At 35.3% G+C, this 17,992-nt stretch overlaps 3 protein-coding genes across 4 annotated transcripts in view; 1 reads left to right on the forward strand and 2 right to left on the reverse strand.

Moving 5' to 3' along the window:
* LOC124304355 (inositol 1,4,5-trisphosphate receptor) overlaps positions 1-6,490 on the forward strand; it is a 30,067-nt gene extending 23,577 nt beyond the window's left edge. For both annotated transcript variants that reach the window (XM_046762439.1, XM_046762440.1), the window contains 13 exons: positions 57-566; positions 660-809; positions 934-1,126; positions 1,198-1,320; positions 1,535-1,707; positions 1,812-1,976; positions 2,079-2,259; positions 2,349-2,441; positions 2,592-2,752; positions 2,872-3,037; positions 3,770-3,930; positions 4,012-4,173; positions 4,285-6,490. In XM_046762439.1, coding sequence (XP_046618395.1) covers positions 57-566; positions 660-809; positions 934-1,126; positions 1,198-1,320; positions 1,535-1,707; positions 1,812-1,976; positions 2,079-2,259; positions 2,349-2,441; positions 2,592-2,752; positions 2,872-3,037; positions 3,770-3,930; positions 4,012-4,173; positions 4,285-4,362 — 2,316 coding nt within the window. In that variant the 3' untranslated portion in view covers positions 4,363-6,490. The remainder of the gene's footprint in view (positions 1-56; positions 567-659; positions 810-933; positions 1,127-1,197; positions 1,321-1,534; positions 1,708-1,811; positions 1,977-2,078; positions 2,260-2,348; positions 2,442-2,591; positions 2,753-2,871; positions 3,038-3,769; positions 3,931-4,011; positions 4,174-4,284) is intronic.
* Positions 6,491-8,239: 1,749 nt separating this feature from the next.
* Positions 8,240-10,102, reverse strand: LOC124304356 (putative beta-carotene-binding protein). The gene is made up of 4 exons (XM_046762441.1): positions 9,921-10,102; positions 9,107-9,272; positions 8,770-8,969; positions 8,240-8,651 (listed from the first exon to the last, which is right to left on the reverse strand). The coding sequence occupies exons 1-4, from the start codon at positions 9,991-9,993 to the stop codon at positions 8,347-8,349; spliced, it is 744 nt and encodes a 247-aa protein (XP_046618397.1). The 5' UTR covers positions 9,994-10,102; the 3' UTR covers positions 8,240-8,346.
* Positions 10,103-13,667: 3,565 nt separating this feature from the next.
* On the reverse strand, positions 13,668-17,735 carry LOC124305242 (uncharacterized). Its single transcript, XM_046764428.1, has 4 exons — positions 16,963-17,735; positions 15,769-16,874; positions 15,392-15,586; positions 13,668-14,574 (listed from the first exon to the last, which is right to left on the reverse strand). The coding sequence occupies exons 1-4, from the start codon at positions 17,480-17,482 to the stop codon at positions 14,092-14,094; spliced, it is 2,304 nt and encodes a 767-aa protein (XP_046620384.1). The 5' UTR covers positions 17,483-17,735; the 3' UTR covers positions 13,668-14,091.
* Between the last annotated feature and the right edge of the window lie 257 nt (positions 17,736-17,992).

Genomic DNA, 17,992 nt, shown 5'->3' on the forward strand with positions numbered 1-17,992 from the left:
TGATAATCAAGTGGTGTTCAGATCGACACAATGCATCGGGTTTAATCTCGTTTCAGAATCTGCTTCGCCATCAAAATAACAAGACCAACTACAATCTGGTGTCCGAGACTCTGATGTTTCTCGACTGCATATGCGGTTCAACTACGGGTGGTCTTGGACTCCTTGGTCTGTACATAAACGAGTATAATGTCGCTCTAATAAATCAGACCCTCGAAACTTTGACAGAATATTGTCAAGGGCCGTGTCACGACAATCAGAACTGTATAGCGACACACGAATCAAATGGTTTGGACATAATAACTGCGTTGATTTTGAACGACATTAATCCTTTGGGAAAGACGCGAATGGATTTGGTTCTGGAGTTGAAAAATAATGCTAGTAAATTGCTGCTTGCTATTATGGAGAGCAGAGGGGACAGCGAGAATGCCGAAAGAATATTGTACAACATGAATCCGAAGCAGCTCGTCGACGTCGCTTGCAGGGCTTTTCACCAGGAATCTTTGGACGTTGATGACGATGCTGACGACTCGTCTACGGATGGAGAAGATGGTGTTTCTCCCAAAGAAGTATGCAACAAATTTAATTGAGAAAATAATTTCAATCAGATTGAATTTTTTTACGTTCTTTCAATCATTGTTTGTATAATTTTTACTTCGTAGGTCGGGCACAACATTTACATACTTTGTCATCAATTAGCACAGCACAATAAAGAATTGTCGACTATGCTGAAGCCCTCTGAGCACAATAATGCCGATCCAAAAACCAACAGGGCGCTCCAATATTACGCCACTCACACCGCTCAAATTGAGGCGAGTGAAAATTTCAACAACGAACCTAAAACCTATAGATATTTTTAAAACAATGTCATGCTTGACCGAATTTCTTTTCATCGCTGAATCATTAAAAGGAAATACATTTTTTTTTTTTCCACAGATCGTTAGACAAGACAGAACATTAGAACAAATAGTTTTTCCAATACCGGAAATTTGCGAGCTCATAACAATGGACACAAAACTGAGGGTGTTGAGCACTGCTGAACTTGATGATCAGGGTTCAAAGGTATCGGACTTTTTCGAAAGAACCGAAGATATGTTTAACGAAATGAAATGGCAAAAGAAACTCAGAGGTTTGTACACAGTTTTCGACTCATGTTTTATCACCTCTCTGCTATCATAATCGAATTCTCGTTATTTCCAGGACAACCAATGCTTTTTTGGGTAAGCAGTTATATGTCGTTGTGGAGTAACATACTGTTCAACTGTGCTGTCTTTATCAATGTCATTGTGGCGCTTTTTTATCCATTTGTTGACTCTGTACCGGGTAAGTGAGGATTGACTTATATCAGACAATAATTATACACATTTCGCTTGGTCCTAATTAGCAATTTCCTTGTGCGCACGTCAATTGCGTAGTTTATTTTTTTTATCTATGGCGACTGCAGTCTTTTATTGTCTTCCTGATTGCCTGTGGATTGGTATTTTTCATCTCAGATTTAATTTTATTTCCACGATACAAAATATTACTTACATTTTAGAACTGAGTCCACATTTGTCCGGGCTCATTTGGACGGTGATGTTATCCTTTGCGGTTATCGTTGTTACTCTGCCAAGAGAGTCAGTAATCTGGACATTTGTTGCCGCAACAATATTTCGTTTAATATATTCCGTAGGACCTGAGCCAACATTATGGTTGTTAGGATTTTTAACCGTGAGTAGAATAATTCTCTTGTACATTTAGAGGACTAAATAGCATTATATTCTTTAAATCACCTATTCAAATAACATGATGCTACTCTATTATCTCATTTCCAGGTTCTTTTAAAAATAATACATTTAATAAGCATAATAGGAAATCAAGGAACTCTCAGCAAAAGCATAGACCAGATAGTAACGAACGGCGAGCTACTTTATCACTTGTCGTATCTGATTTTCTGTGTTCTTGGCATCGCAATGCATCCCTTCTTTTTCTCAGTTTTGGTAAGACATTGTCTGGCGTCTGCCAATTTTTATGTACTCGTTCACATGATCATGGTAATTTTGTACATTTAATTATTTTTCGCGTAAATTTTTTTTTAACAGCTATTCGATGTCGTATATCGTGAAGAAACATTGCTCAACGTGATCAAGTCGGTTACAAGGAACGGACGATCTATCATTCTAACTGCCGTTCTAGCTTTGATACTTGTTTACATGTTCTCGATCATTGGTTACATGTTTTTCAAGGACGACTTCTTGGTCAGCATTGACGAAGAGATTATTCGTAAGTTATTGTCAACTGGATTTTGAACTGGCCAAATCTTCTCGACTGGGCTCAGCAAATGTTTGCAACTCAATTTTATCCGATTTCAGCTGCATCTGACGAAGATATTTCTGGAACGTGCAAATCAAATGACACCGAAGACTGTGTAGCGACGGAAACAGTCTCTCGTTACACGGAAGAAGGTGCGTCAGTTGATATTTTGACAAAAATTGAATTCACTGGTGCAAATTTCAGTTCTTATGTACATACCTTCTGAGAACACTTTAAACAGCACCTTCATTCTTTCTGATATTTGGTTCAATGTTACTTATAATTTGTTTACCGATCGACAGGAAATAAGGAAGTATCTAGGAAGGTAGAAGTCGTTAATGTAGGTGGAGAGGCAAAAGAACGAGCCTGTGATTCTCTGTTGATGTGCATTGTCACGACTCTAAATCAAGGTTTAAGGAATGGCGGTGGTATAGGAGATATATTGAGAGCTCCGTCAAGCGCGGTGAGAGTCAAATGTCTGTTACTCGGATTTATTTTACCGTGACAATAAATTGTGCATGCAGGCGTTGAACAAATAAAAAACTTCTTTATGGTTCTATATGTACATTTATGTATTTTCAGGAAGCTTTATTCGTTCCCAGAGTTGTGTACGATCTTCTCTTCTTCTTCATCGTAATTATTATCGTACTGAATTTAATATTTGGTGTGATCATCGACACGTTTGCCGATCTTAGATCGGAGAAACAGCAAAAAGAACTGATACTCAAAAGCACGTGCTTCATTTGTGGTACGTACCCTAGAAAATTGCGTCGAAAAGCAATTAGTGATCTCACGATTACTTCGGTAATGGGTAAATAATCAAATGACAAAACAATATTGGCTTCATGCTTAAATGATATTTATCAACAAATTATTGCAACGCTTTCAACTTCATTTTTTACTACAATCATACAATGCTCTAGTATTTGAGCATGTTATTTTTGAATCCCTTTTTAAATTAAATTTTACAATTTACGCGTCTTCTCTCTTTACTATTGAAAACATTTTTTTTTTTTCTTACCATCGTTGCATAAATCAATTTTTCATTAGTTTTTGCATACATACATTCTTTTACTTGACAGGAGAATACAAATGTAGTAGCCTGAGTAATCGAAGATTGCTTTTAAATGGGGTTAAGCTTCGAATTATTTTGATTACTCTGATTATAAATTTATAATTCTGCTTTCAAAGACTCTTTGAACAAGTGCCAAATATTCTTTTGAATTGGTTCCAATTATAGGTATCAAACGGTACAACTACGCTCCATTTTTCACACCCAATCAGATGGTTTCCTAGAAGAATTTCGAATTCATCAGTTCTACTTTTTTGACCAGAGCAATTAATACCTGGAAACTGTCTGATGTTGATTGATTAAATGAGTCTTCTTTTCGTAAGGCATGGCTGCACCGTTCGATACTGTTCTGCAACGGCTTTGTTTGTTTTTGTGATCAACGAAATGATAGCATTGTCGATTTTGTAGGATTGAACAGATCGGCATTTGACAACAAGACCGTGTCATTTGAGGAGCATGTAAAACACGAGCACAACATGTGGCATTACCTATATTTCATAGTACTGGTGAAAGTGAAAGACCCGACCGAGTTTACAGGTCCTGAATCATACGTGTACGCGATGGTTAAGGTAATAGTTCATAGAGCTTTCAAAAGTACATTTATATATACCAATTATGTCAATGTATGTAAGCTCTATGCACTTTCACAGGATCGTAATCTTGAATGGTTTCCACGACTGAGAGCAAAGTCTCTGGCCGCTGATGAAGGGGAAGGTGAACAAGTAGAGCTGAGAAGTTTACAATCTCAACTTGAGTCGACTCAACATTTGGTCAAATGTTTATCTCAGCAACTGACTGAGCTTCGTGACCAAGTAATGTGTTCAAATCTGCTTAATAAATTCCCAAGTTTCGAGACTTTAAAGATTCTGTTATTTCATTGTTGCTTAGAAATACTTCTAATATTATACGTTCTCTAAATTTAGATGACCGAACAACGAAAGCAGAGGCAACGCCAGGGTTTGTTGAATTCGTCGGCAATATTACACAGCATGCCCATGTAAACATCAGACAATGAGCAATAGATTTAACGAAGACTGTGAAATCGCGATAACATCGTTTGGAAACGAATCATACGATGCAGAAAGGAGTAAAGTGGAAAAAAAAACAGAAAAGTTGAAAGAAAATGATATCAGCCGAACCGCGAATGGCTGTTATAAACGGAATTAATAACGGTTTCTGTTCCTAATCAGTGGAAGCATTTCTTTATTATTATTAATTTTCGTTTCGTCGTTGGAACCTTACTTTTATTATCTGTTGCATTTGAAATTTATAGAATCTTAGTGTTGGCATGACCTTTAGAAGGATAATAATTTCTTATCGCATAAGTTCACAGTATACGAATCCATAATGATAATCTTGACGAGTTGCCTCTTTATCGGATAGTTCCGAAACTCAAACATGTCTGTAAGAAAAGATTTACATATTCGAAAGTTACGATATTTTTATTGAATTTAATATTATTCATCAATCACGCAACATTGTTCTACAATCATTTTTCAAACTAGAGTGATATTGATTATACGCACAAATAGGTTGTATTTTTGATATAATTATATTTCTTTTCTTTTAAGATAGAATGATTTTAAAACTACGAAACACGAACGCGTACCTATCTACCTACCCAAATCCTAATTTGTACGCTACTCGTCACATTAAGTCCTCATACTACGATCGTTAAGTAGGATTTGGCAGAAATATGTAGAAGACTGTCTGTGAAAGGGAACGATGTGAGAAAAGAGCCTGTTTTACAATACGCACAAAGCGTTTGTATATATGTATGCATGTATGTGTGTGTGTGTGCGTGTGTGTGAAACCTGATTCAAATTTCGAAAGACACACGGTTATACCAATTGTTCCATTCTCTGTGTATACTTGATGTTGGGATGGCGAGAATTTGACAAAAAATTAATACGTGACTGGATGAAATAGACGTGCCAATCAAATTAATGCGATACTCAATTCTTTGTCCAATTTCTTTTTCCCGTTGAGTGATTATTTCATATGCACAGATACACTGGATGGTTTTTAACAATCTTCACGTGTTGTAAATTACATGTCATTGAACATATTTACGTGATAAGAAATTTGAAAGTCTAATATGTATCTGGACCGTCTGGATAGCAAATATTTCCGTCGTTTTTTTCCTAATATTAGTACTCACAAAAAACCTATACGCATTTTTCGTAATGATTAATTCGCATTAACGGAAAATTCTGTTTTTTTCAACTTTTTATTGAGAAAAAAAAAAGTAATATTTAAGTAGACATTGACCAAATCATCGAATATCGAAAGCAGAAAGTTAATCCATATGTTAATATTTCACTTACCTGCAAACATTTGTAGTTTTATTTCATATACTTCAGTCTAAAGATTATAAATATTTTTAAATTAAATATAGAGTACTTAAATTCAAAAGGGAAGCCCGATGAACGGACTGTCCTCTAACATTAGTAATCGTATAATAACTGTGAGTGAACAAAAGGGAAATAAAATCGATAAATTTATAAATAAACATAAACGAACACCGTAATATTTAGAATTCAACGACGCTAGAAAAGTTCTCGTCAAGTTTAGAATACTACGTTTTCATTAAAGATTAACCGCGATTTTTCATCGACGCACTTAATTGGGTCGTTAAATATATGTAATTAACTGTTCAATATTTGCGTTTACATCGCATATCAAAACTTATACTGAAAGTCGACAATCAATCTTTCGAAGTAGATAAATAAATAGATGGTAAGAAAGTAAAAGGTGAAATATAAAATACTACGTAAATAAGGAAACGCAATCGACGTTATATGCCGTGAATATAATAATAACAAGAACAACAACAACAACAATAATATAGTAATAATGTAACCTCAGCTGCGCTCAAGTCACAGTTATAGGGAACAAAATAAACATAATCGAATTCAAAGAATTGTGACAATGGATCGAATATAGTAAAACTGTTGAAAAATAAAAAAAAAAAATGACTTTTCGTAGTGGTATATAATTGATGAATAAAAATTGAAGCCACCATAAAAGAAAATATTGAAATTTTTCAATCTGTAGACTTGTAATTGTTAAAGAATGTAGATTTGAGTTGAGTTGAATAACAAAGGAAATGGGTACGTGTGTTCCGTACGAACTGCATTTTTTTTCTATCAATCATTAATTCTTAATTAGGTAATTCGAAAATCCAAAAATCAAATTATAAACGTGCACGTATTCTATCTACACGTTTACTTCAATTATGTATTCGATCTTTAATATTACCAACTTGTAGCAGAAATTTTTTTTCCGACTTACTGTAAAATTACTTGGAAATTCAAATCTGTCGATATCTCTGACGTTGATCTGACATTGTATAATACGTAACATATGCGTGATAAATGATCTGTGCGATTTGCGTATAGGATAAGGGTTTAAAATACGTAGGTATAAAATAGTTGTCTATAGTTGTTTGGCAGATTAGTGCGCATCTAGATGATACCGTTTAGTAATAATAAATTGAAAGTAATATAATAAAGTAATATTCAGAAATATGATGTATATGAAATTATTTTGCGTTGATCGATTCTCAAAATACTCCAACGGAATCATATGTCACTCAAATATTTTTCACATCGTAATAATGGCATGTGGCCATGTTTATGTGGCATTGGAAGTTATTGACATCAACAGCTTACAAACGCCGTTGATATTTTGGCGAATGATATTTTATATTAACCGCCTTTTTAGGATTCCGTACCTTCATAGGTAAAAATCGGAACCGTTACAGGGTCATTTCATTGTCCGTCTGTTCGACTGTCAGGACCTTTTTTGTTGAAATTAACGTCAAATACTAAGGTCTTCGATCCCTTGGTGGTGTAAAAAATAAAAAGTCACGTAATTTTATACTTGCACACTCACGATCTTGACATTTGAAGAGAATCAAGTTCTCACGGCACAAGTAAAGTAAAAAAAGTCCGAAAGTAGTTAATTTGTAGTTATATAACACAAAAAAAAAAGAAGAAAATAATTGAGTTCCTACAGAACCCTCGGGGCGCAAATCCTACTCACATATCCGGTTTTTTAGCATTAGCATGCAAATTGATTCGTTGCTCGATAATGTTTAAATTTAGGAATTTTATTTTACTCGCAGTACAGAGTTTGAATATTTGACCTTATAATGATAGCTTGAGTGAGAACGAATCTTACAATATCCTGGTAAATTTATATAAAACAAAGATCACACATACTTACGTCATAAGCATTTGAAAGTAAACTACGAGTTTGCAACCACTGCGAGTTATCAAGATTTTTCTCAACTTAAAATCAACCTTGAAATTGATATTCAAGGTGTGAGACAATAATGAAATTGATATTCAGGGTCAATCCACATCAAAATCCCGCCTGAGTCAACGTTTTAATTAAACATCAGTAATATAAGAATTGACTTCTCGGAAATCAAGTATTATTCCGCGATATTTTTATTGCGCCGCTGTCAAGCATTTCATTCCGTAAAATCTTTTCCCCCAGTCGAAGATTCAAAACTTGTATTATAAATGGTAATGTATCTTTAGAGGCACAGAGATATTACGGAGTAAAAATCCTAATTAGAATTAGATAACGCTGATCGAAAAGTCATCCAGCCGAAAATTCTATGATCAATATGAACATCTGAGATCTGACTGATCCAGCTCATTATAATTCTAAATATCGTTTGCATGCATGTCTATTTCTTTGTTTTGCGACACCAAGGCCATCGGTTGAATTCGATGGAAATGGCACTAGGAATTAATCGAGAATAGCATAATAAAAGCACCAATAAAAGCCGTCGGGTATGGCTCAAGGCGTGTTTTGTTTTGTTTTTGTTTTTTGTTTTTTTTTTTTTTTTTCTTTCATTGTATGTATATAAAACATGTACGTTTATTCGAAAAGCTATCACATCCAACGATACATAATAAAATTAATAACATATTTCGCACATACACGTTGAAAACAATTGCATATCTTAACTACGATGCAGGAAACAGCTCATCATACGTGAAATGCTTGCATATGTTATTAGCAGCGTTCAAAAGATACTCGCTGAGCGACTTCTCGATGGCCGGTACAAGGGTCTGCTTTATACTGGCTTTTTCATCCTTCAGAACTTGGTTGGTTACTTTTCCGAGGGTCGGATCACCACCACCTATACCCTCCAGCTTCAGATCGTAGTCAACGATGTTCAACTTTAGGTCCATTGACGGAAAATAGTAGCGCAGTTGACCATTCTTGTTGACCTTCTTGCCATGTAAGACTACGTGGACAGTAACGGTGTCTTGGAGAGAAAAAACAAAAAAATAAATAACGTTAACGTTCGATTATACCAATGAAAAATGGTATGAGTTTTTACTTGCATATCTCAGAATTGAGAGAAAATTCAATATATATTTTACCTCCGCTCAAAAACAAGGGACCTGTGCCCTTCAACGGTATCGACGCAATCTTTCCGTCGATTTCGTAGATTCCTCTCGCGATTAATTTCTTTATGAAAAGGTCAATGATGATGATATCCTCCTTGAGATTTACGACCAAATTCTGGATTTCAAAATCTTTTGCCCCTGATATCAGCAGGTCTTCGCCCTCGGCCTTGAAACTGAATTATTCAGTAACTGAGTTAATGATCGGTTCACACGCCACTGGCTACTTTACTTATTGTTATCATACCGATCGAGTGTTTTCTACAACAATACACAAATTATGGCTCACAATCAGAGTTTTATTAGCTCTTACCCAGGACCCAGGTTCAGATTTATGTGGGGCATTTTAAGGGGATCAATTGACGGCATTTCAAACTCCGGGATTCCTTTAGTCAATTGTGGCCTCAGATTTTTAAGGCTGTTTATCACGCATTCCTCTATCTTCGGATCGGTTCGCTTGCATGTGTGTATGTAGTCAGCTGTCGAAGAACATTGAATAATTACAATATGGAAAAAAGAAGCAACTTCTCTACGTATGATTATAAAGGAGACTTGATAAGATTTTTCTTTCCGTAAATCCAAACAATGAATTTGCAGAAGCTTTTACAATACATATAATGCCAATTAAGACGTTGACCGAAATAGTCGAAACGTTGTGGAAAGAATTGTGAAATGTTCGATTTTGTCTGCTCTTTCCGACGTTATTCTTTTTGCCTTTGCAAATGCATTGGAACAATCATCCAATTTTAATTACAATATTTTGTAAGATTTCGCGAATAGATGTCACAGGTTTAATGAAAATCTGCGAGAGATTCACGAACAGTAACAGATACGTGTACGTATAATGTTTTCAAAAAAAAGTTTCAAAGATATTAAAGATTAAGTTTATCCGGACACTCAAAGAAAATGTTATACGTGAAAATTTATATCGTTTCAAATATAATCTCCGTTCAGGTTACAAGTTTTGAAGAAAAATACAGGAGTCGCACTGATTCTCTATCAAAGTATTATACATTGATTGTAAATGCTCGTATGATAACGAAACCCTTGAAGCGCGTGATTTGGGTAGTAAAAAATTAACGATATTAGTTTTAAATTTAGGCTGTTCGATCGGTAGCTGCACTTACGAATTGTTGCGTTCACTGATACAAATAACGCAAAAACTGCGATGAGCAGTGGTGACAGATTATTCTCCGACATGTTCACTATATAGTCGTGATGCCTCGCAATTTACGTTCGCTATACTATATATAATATATAATATTATATACGAGTCGTCTTCCGTTCACTACCGGCGGAATAATGTTACAATCTTCAAAACCGGGATCCTTTTATACCAGTTAGGTCGACTGATCGTTGGTCAAATTCATTCTTTTTTGCCGTCACGAATCGAGGTAGAGGAAACGTGAGACTGGTAAGAAACTTTGAGAAGGCAAAACCCCACGTGTAACAAACTTCTTTTTGCTCCGTCCGTTCACATTCGTGGTTGTGTCTGCTTTGGAAACCCGTCATCATTCGTCGGCAGGTTTGCTAAAACTCGAATGAACGAACGAACACCCACGAGATTCGGTTTTGAAACAAGTCAAACAAAGCTTCCGGTGATTAACTCAAACCTGTTACGTATACGATCGTCATTCGTCAGTCGTTAACAAACGATTGTTCGTTACTTGCCTGCTGTTATTTCTCAACGGCTGGTGCGGGGATTTTTCGAGGACGTATAATACAACAATGTTTTTCCCTCCTTTTTCGGTCACGCTCAAGAGAAGAGAAATTCATTTTCCCAATTGCCTGCATTAACCGCCTCTTAGTATTCACGTCGCGATCCGGTCTTTGCATTCGATCGTGACAGGTTTATTATCTTGTAATAAACCCTACGTTGTATTATAAAATTTTGGCGATGCGTCACGACTTGCTTGTTTATTCGTTTAATCCACTTTTACCGCACAAATATTCAATCACAATTTACCCTGATCAACTGAACATAGATTGACTTACTAGTTTTATTTAACCTTTATGAAACCAATTAACTACGTTTTTTATTGTTCAAAATAATATATAGGAGAGACCGGATCACGGTGGACCTTCTGAGACGTTAATTATTTTTATTGCTTTCGATCACCGGGTAAAAGTTGTTTTGATCAGTCTCAAAAAAATTCATCCTTATTTCCCGCTCGAAAAATCTTACAAATTTTTTATTTCATTTTTTAAATAACTCTGCATCCTATAATTCTACCGGTACTGAATAATTCAATAATTATCTGTGGATACGTATGACAAAAAAAAAAAAAAACATGTCATATTCCGGAGAAAATGGGCATCATCTAAAATATCATTTTTGAGAAACCTTTTAAACAAAAATTTTTAGGGGTCCGTCGTGCCCCGGTCACCTCTACACGTCGTACAACCGGTCCTTGAATTTGTCTGCATACTTATTAATTTTTTTTTCTGTTTTGCCATGCATAGTACGAGTGACATTTTATTAATTTTCACATCGCTAATCGCAGTGGAATTTTATCATACTGCCAAAAGGTGGTGAGACACAATTTCCGCCGTAAGAACTCGATGTAACTTATTAAATAATCAATTATCATATGATATTCACTGTTAATTTAATTCAAGAATATTAATTAACTTGACTGGTTGACATGTGTTGATTCTTCCACAACGATATGTGCCAAAATTAATTCTCACCAGAGGTTGGATTTAAAATTTGAATTTAATTATACCCAAATGGGAAGGAAAACATTTCATATAAAAAATAGATAAAGAAGCTATTAGTTTGTTTTTTTACCCAATCGTACGTATGTAAAACGAACGACCTGAGAATAGTTGTTAATTGCATTCCCCAGGATCATTTACGTCAGTCTATTATTTTCTGTTTTAGTTTCTTCTATTTTTTTTTTTCTTATTGATTTTTCAGTTATGTGAAAGTATATTCCGTATATACTTCATTAAACCTCTATCCGTATTATATCCAGAGAACGGAAAGACCACTCCACGAAGGTCAGTTAATTAATCAGGTTGTACACAAGTGCGAGTGAATCTCGAGTCAAAACGAGTTTCGCCGGATTTTAAAAGGGTAATAAATGAATTGAAAGAACAGACGCAGTAAAAAAATTAACATGCATACAAGCGAACCGAATTTAAATGAAGAAGAAGAAAAACAACCACCGTATAATTATCTCACACCGTCATCTCATTGTTGGTGTTATAAATTTATAATATATAAAACATTCCCACCATATATTTTCCACAATATAGATGGAATTTTCCCAAAAATTCTTTTCTTCCAGTTTTCTATCAATATTTATGATGCGATGAATTGATATAGATATTTGAGATACTATAATTATCTCTCAAGTTGCTTCGTCTGCTTTTTTATTTGTATTATTATTATGAAAAATCACTATCGCTTCCTGACAACTGTGTAATATATATCGTATATTATAGTAACCACGGTGACGTTATCTTTGATTATTTTGTCAAAAAAAGGTTCATGGTTCATTTTTCCATGTGCGCATGGGACATACATTAATCGTAAAGATTGGATAGTTCAACGAACTATGGAAATTATATCACCGACAAGTTATTCGCCATATATCTTCAATATTGATTCCTTCCTTTTTGAGCCGACGTCGTGTAAAAGTATAAAAGTGTATCGTAGTCATGAATTAATTAATTCTACTAGTAACTTACCGTTTCACTTCGTATTCCATGTATAAGTTCCTCAAAGTTTCCGTCCAAACGGCTATGATTATGGTAATGAATGTGTTACATCAGTATATTTCATCACGTCTGTTATACGGTCTTTAAGTTTAATAAATTATACGTTATACAATCATATGTACATATATGGGTTAGTCCACCAATTATCAGCCAATAAGAGGGACGACAAAAAAATCGATTTGTCTGAAATTTTTACCTCTTGTAGTGCGTACTAATGTTGAACAGTTCACAAAGTTTGAACCTTCTCGAACTTACCATTCGCGAGGAATGCCACGTCAAAGTTTAATCATTTCAAACTGATTGAGGTTTAAACTCTAATTATTTTCGTATCGTTATCGGCAAGAAAAAAAAATTATGAAAAAACAACTATCTTTTGTGCAACATTCTCACTCTTCCGAGTATATTGTTCATTTCTGGACAAATTTTCGAAATCGGTCCCAAAAAGATGTTTTTCGGCAAATGAAAAAAAAAAACACTTTTTTTCATGCCCCACCAAAACTTATCTTACTTTTCAGTTTTTCATGCGAAAACTGAGATTTCTTGACACAACACGGCTGTTTTTTCATATTTTTTTCTGCCAATAACGATACGAAAACAATTCGTGATTAAACCGCAATTAAGTCGAAATGATAAACTTTGATGCAACATTTCTTGCGAACGGTAATTCCGAGAAGGTTCAAACTTGGTGAACTCTTCATACTTAGTACACTATAAGAGGTAAAAATATACATACAATATTTATATATCTACCGCGGAGTCAATTAGTTTCTATGCAATTTCAATATTTTTCTCTTTCGAGTCGCATAAATTGAGAATTTTTATATTTTTCTTTGTGCAATACTAAATTACTCTTTAAGATGTGTATTACGTAAGTTGAACTAGTCGGAAATCGAAGGCAGATCCTGATTTCAGTTATTTTATTTTATTTTTCAGTCCTCCATTTTTTTTACTCTCAAAAAAATGAAATCGTGTTTTTTTTCTCAAGTCGTACAGTCGCGTCACTTTTTTATCTTCGACTCCAAGTAAATAAGTTTTTAACATTGTTGAAATAACTTGTTTTAATCACGGATTCTGTTTCTGACAATAATAAGCGTATAAATAAATTAGTAAGGAACCCAATGCGGTAATTTAAAACGACGGACTGCATGGTCGAGTATCGTTATATGGTGACACAAGGCGATTTAAATTATTCTTGTGGAGAAAAAAGTAAAGAAAAACCTTAAATCGTTGGACCGAGGTATCCGGGAATCTGAAACGTCCACAAATTATAAGGAAATTTGTATCTCCGGACAAAAGTTCTTCTTTATCACTGGCATTTAGTCAATATTGACTTTAATTCGGCTAAATCCAGTTCTTCTCATATCAGCATTGAGATTCAGTGTAGGAATAAGCAATGTGACACATCAATTAATAAATGAATTTGGTAATCGAATACAGCCAATTCCAGTCCCATAAAAAGAGCGCATCTAATTTTTCCATCAGATAGTGTATTCGAAATTTTTTGGATTCTAGTGATACAAATCGTACCATATAATCCCATCATGAAAACCATATGTAATTTATCATCGTTCTTTAACACTTTTTTTCTGTAACACTCGATGGAAAATTGACGAAGTCTTTCAAATCAAACAAGATTTCCTCCGTCGTTTTAGCCTTCAATCCCTGACGATTATAGTCATTTCGAAACACATCTGCAGGTCTAGGACGATTTTCAAATCGATAAAAAATCCTTCTATCTCGCTGATCAGCTCTCAATGTAATCGCTGGCAAATCGACAACCGTTTTTTTTCTCGTTAAATTCGGGCTGATTCTAACACGCTTTAGATCGTTCATATTTTGGACAATTTGTTTATCATTTAGTCGATGAAATCGTTTGTTGACAGACGAGTCGTAGCGGTTTATTCCTGGGTTATTGATGGTACAATTATTGTTGAAGTTCCTAAGAATTTCACCACCATCCTCACGTTTTTCTTGTCTGAAAATCGGTCCACCAATCATATTATCGAGCTGGTCCTCGGCTCGGACAAAGTCGAAATCTGGATCGATAAGCATCGTCTGTGAATATACGAAAGAAATATTCCATTTTAAGGGGCTAATTTGGTTAAGAATGCAAAAAAAGACGGAAAATACAGTTTTTGTTCGCGATACCTTTCTCCGAAAAGGAAAAAGTATAGGTTTATTAGTAGAAAGAATAATAAGGATTCAAAAAAAAAAAAAAAATCTAGAATTTTCTTTAAATAAATACGTCAACTCGGAAAAGTGTAATCGTTTATCTAGGAAAAGTAAACTAAAGTTCTGGTATAACCGGAAGTTTAAATTAAATGGTACATGGCAATTTTTCATGCTCAACATGCGATTATAAAATGGTGTAAGTTTTAGATTTTTTCATCAAACCGTTTTCGAGAGTATCGCTGGAGCTTGTCGGACAGACCGCTATTTCTGTAAAAACTTGTTTTTCCGATTCTAGGGTTTCGAAACCGCAAAGATTCGTTGAAATTATAAAACGTGTTTTCGACCGCAATCAGTACTTTTCTTATATGAGAAACGATTTTGCGGGGTCGTTTCTTCTACCAGTGTGAGGTGATCGTTTTGAACCATGTGGCTTTTTGTATTTTGTGAATATTTTCTTTGTAATGGCATCGAAGAGGCCTAAGCTTTCGCTTTTTTCGATGACAACCTTGGCCTTTTGTAGAATGACATGATTGGTTTTGATTAGTTCAAGTCGTTCCCCTATGTGAAAGATCATTTTCCCTATATTGGATAAGATCCATAAACCATATCAATAATACTTTTCTCAGGTCACCAAAGGTGATGAAAAGTAAAAACCTCATAGAAACTCTGACTAATGTCTTGGCCGACTGATCACCAGTACCTCGAAAATTCTCTTGTAAACCTCAATCTTGGCACGTTCTAGTTCAGTCGAGCATCTAGACCTTAGAATCGGCGATTTATTCAAATAATCAGCATCTGCCGCTGCTGAACTGTTCAAATGCCGCCAGGTCAAATCGGTATTCGCTGATTCCTCGGGCATCGGTTTGGGCAAAACTAATCCTTGCTGATGAGTTTTCTGTAAAGAAAATACGTTTGCAATTAAGTTAAGTGTTCGAAGATGATCGAGAACCATCACAAGATGTATATACAAGAAGAATTATTACGTATATCTATGTACATACGTATTGATACAACTAATGATACTAACGATAATGAAATGATAATTCATGTACGAAAGTGTAAATGCAATACAATTACCAAATAGGGCGTAGGTAGATCTACGACAGAGTACGAGGCTCCTGCCACAGAAAAATAATTTAAAGGACAATTTCTACTCAAATTTTCTTCATTTCCCAAAGATCGCTGCATGTACCTTGGGGGTTTCATCAAATTCATCACGTTCTTCGACTGATCAACTCTCACCGAAGAATCAGATTTACCGAAGGTAAAATTCAGTGTTGGTGCAATGATAATTCCACCAGCCTGTACATTTTTTGCAATATTTTCATGGCCTGAAGATAATCGCCTCGACACCTCGTCCAGTTTATTATCTTCTACTTTAATTTTAGTCACCTCACTCCTGCGCTCATTTGATTCGACTTCTGGCTGTTCAAAATTGTGAATTACTCCAGTCTCGAAACTTGGAATATCGTTCATGCAATCTTTCCACCGCTCCCTCTCACTTAAATTCCTTTCCAGTCTGATAAAAGGCATTCCATCGGTACAGTTCGATCTTTCCAATGATTCTCTATAAATCTTTACCTCATTTTCAACAGTTTCCTTTGCTTCTTGCCAAGTAGAATCAATTTTTACTGTGTCATGCTCACGTTGAATTTTTCCGGCAGTTCTGGAAAGAAGTGGTTTCTCAGCATTTTTTTTCATGCTATTACTTACATCCTGTGCTTTCGGTCGATTTTCCTCAATTTGAAAATTGAAGGAACCCCTCTTTTTAGACCAAACTTGACTTCTGATTTCTTCTGCTTCCGCAGATTTCGCCTGGATCTGATCCATTTTTTCCTCAAAAATTTTCCACTCTGCTTTTGGCTTTGTCTCATTAATAACAACAACTTCTTGTTTTACTTTGATTTCTTTCTGTAAAGACGCTATGTTTTTTCGAACTGTAACGTTTTCGAGTTCCGACGTTGTATTTTGAAATCTCCCGAGAGTCTCTTGTCCTTCACCCGGGAACATTGACGACGTATCCAACTTTGGTCGATTCAAAAATCGACCGTTTGTCTTTAAAACATGTATTTTCGAATCAAGTGCTGTAGTCGACAAGCCGATCGGTAGTGGGCTCTTTTTGCGGATTTTAAATTCCTTAGACTTTAGCTCTGCAAGTTTTTGTAAACTGTCTGAATCATTACCTGGAACAAATAAAACATCACATTAGTTATGCTGCGAAGTTTTTCATACGCTGTATCATCATATACGAACGCTTAAATGTGATAATACCTGAATTAACTTCACGGAATTCTTCCGGCATGCTATCTATGTTCGCCCCTGATCTTTTGGCATCCACGCGGTGTCCAGTTTGTGGAATACTTTTTTTTGCGAAAACTACTGCATTTGCGAGTAATTTAGGATCGCGGTATTTTAATGCTGCCTTCAAAAGGAACGAGTTGAACTTAGGCGTGTTTGAATATCGTAGGGTTCGAATGTCGTGGTCTTTCACTGATCTGGTAACTGCAAAGCCATTTTTGTCAAATATTCTTAAGAAAGGGTGAAACTTCACCCGACTACTACCAATTCTTGCCCAGTTGTTTAAATTTTCGGCAATCTCATCATGAGACGCTTGTCTCCGGTAATTTTTATTTCTCTTTCTTACCGTCCTGTTGTATTTTTTTCTCTCAGCGATGTAACGGTGACTCGGTTTCTCAATTTTTACTTGATATAAAACTTCCCGTTTGACGTCATATTCCGGTGATAATTTTCCCGTATCACAGGAATTTCTTACACTGTATTCATTTTCCATATCGTTTTCACTTTCTGTATAATTTGCAAGAATCGAGGCATTGCTCACTGTCGAATCTTGGTCATTATTGTATCTATGACAACGATCATCGTCCTCAACGTCCAGCGTGTTGTACAAGTAGAGTAAGCATTTTTCAATTTTCGAAAGATGGTACAAATTGAGCGAGTTATCGATATTCGATGTGCATCGATCGATTTCGTTTAGCGATGAATCGTGAAGCGACAAACTCGATACCTCGCTGTCGATAGATCGACTGCCAATAATCTGATGTCCCGTCATGCTTTTGACAAATTCACAGTTTATGGTATATTTTCAAAAATTCACATATGGACTTTTCGTGTCTTTTAGATCATTTACAGGCCTAGGTATTACGAATTAGGGGCTTATCAATATTCACAGATCGTGTGCACGTCGCCGATTAGTTTGTAATACGTATATAACCACTATGTCACAGTTTTCCTCTTCGTCTCAATATGTAGAATAATCTGTAATTTTTTCGCGTTCGAATTA

Source organism: Neodiprion virginianus, chromosome 5 (assembly GCF_021901495.1).
Source record: "Neodiprion virginianus isolate iyNeoVirg1 chromosome 5, iyNeoVirg1.1, whole genome shotgun sequence".
NCBI lineage: Eukaryota > Metazoa > Arthropoda > Insecta > Hymenoptera > Diprionidae > Neodiprion > Neodiprion virginianus.

Bases quoted from the DNA above. Each gene is read 5' to 3' on its own strand.
- LOC124304356 (XM_046762441.1), bottom strand. From the start codon at position 9,993: ATGTCGGAGAATAATCTGTCACCACTGCTCATCGCAGTTTTTGCGTTA. The intron at 8,970-9,106 runs GTAAGAGCTAAT...TGAATAATTCAG, and splicing joins AATCTGAACCTGGGTCCTGG to TTTCAAGGCCGAGGGCGAAG. The intron at 8,652-8,769 runs GTAAAATATATA...TTTCTCTCCAAG, and splicing joins TCCCTTGTTTTTGAGCGGAG to ACACCGTTACTGTCCACGTA.
- LOC124305242 (XM_046764428.1), bottom strand. From the start codon at position 17,482: ATGGAAAATGAATACAGTGTAAGAAATTCCTGTGATACGGGAAAATTA. The intron at 16,875-16,962 runs GTATTATCACAT...TATTTGTTCCAG, and splicing joins ATTCCGTGAAGTTAATTCAG to GTAATGATTCAGACAGTTTA. The intron at 14,575-15,391 runs GTACTGGTGATC...GTATATTCACAG, and splicing joins TTTACAAGAGAATTTTCGAG to ACGATGCTTATCGATCCAGA.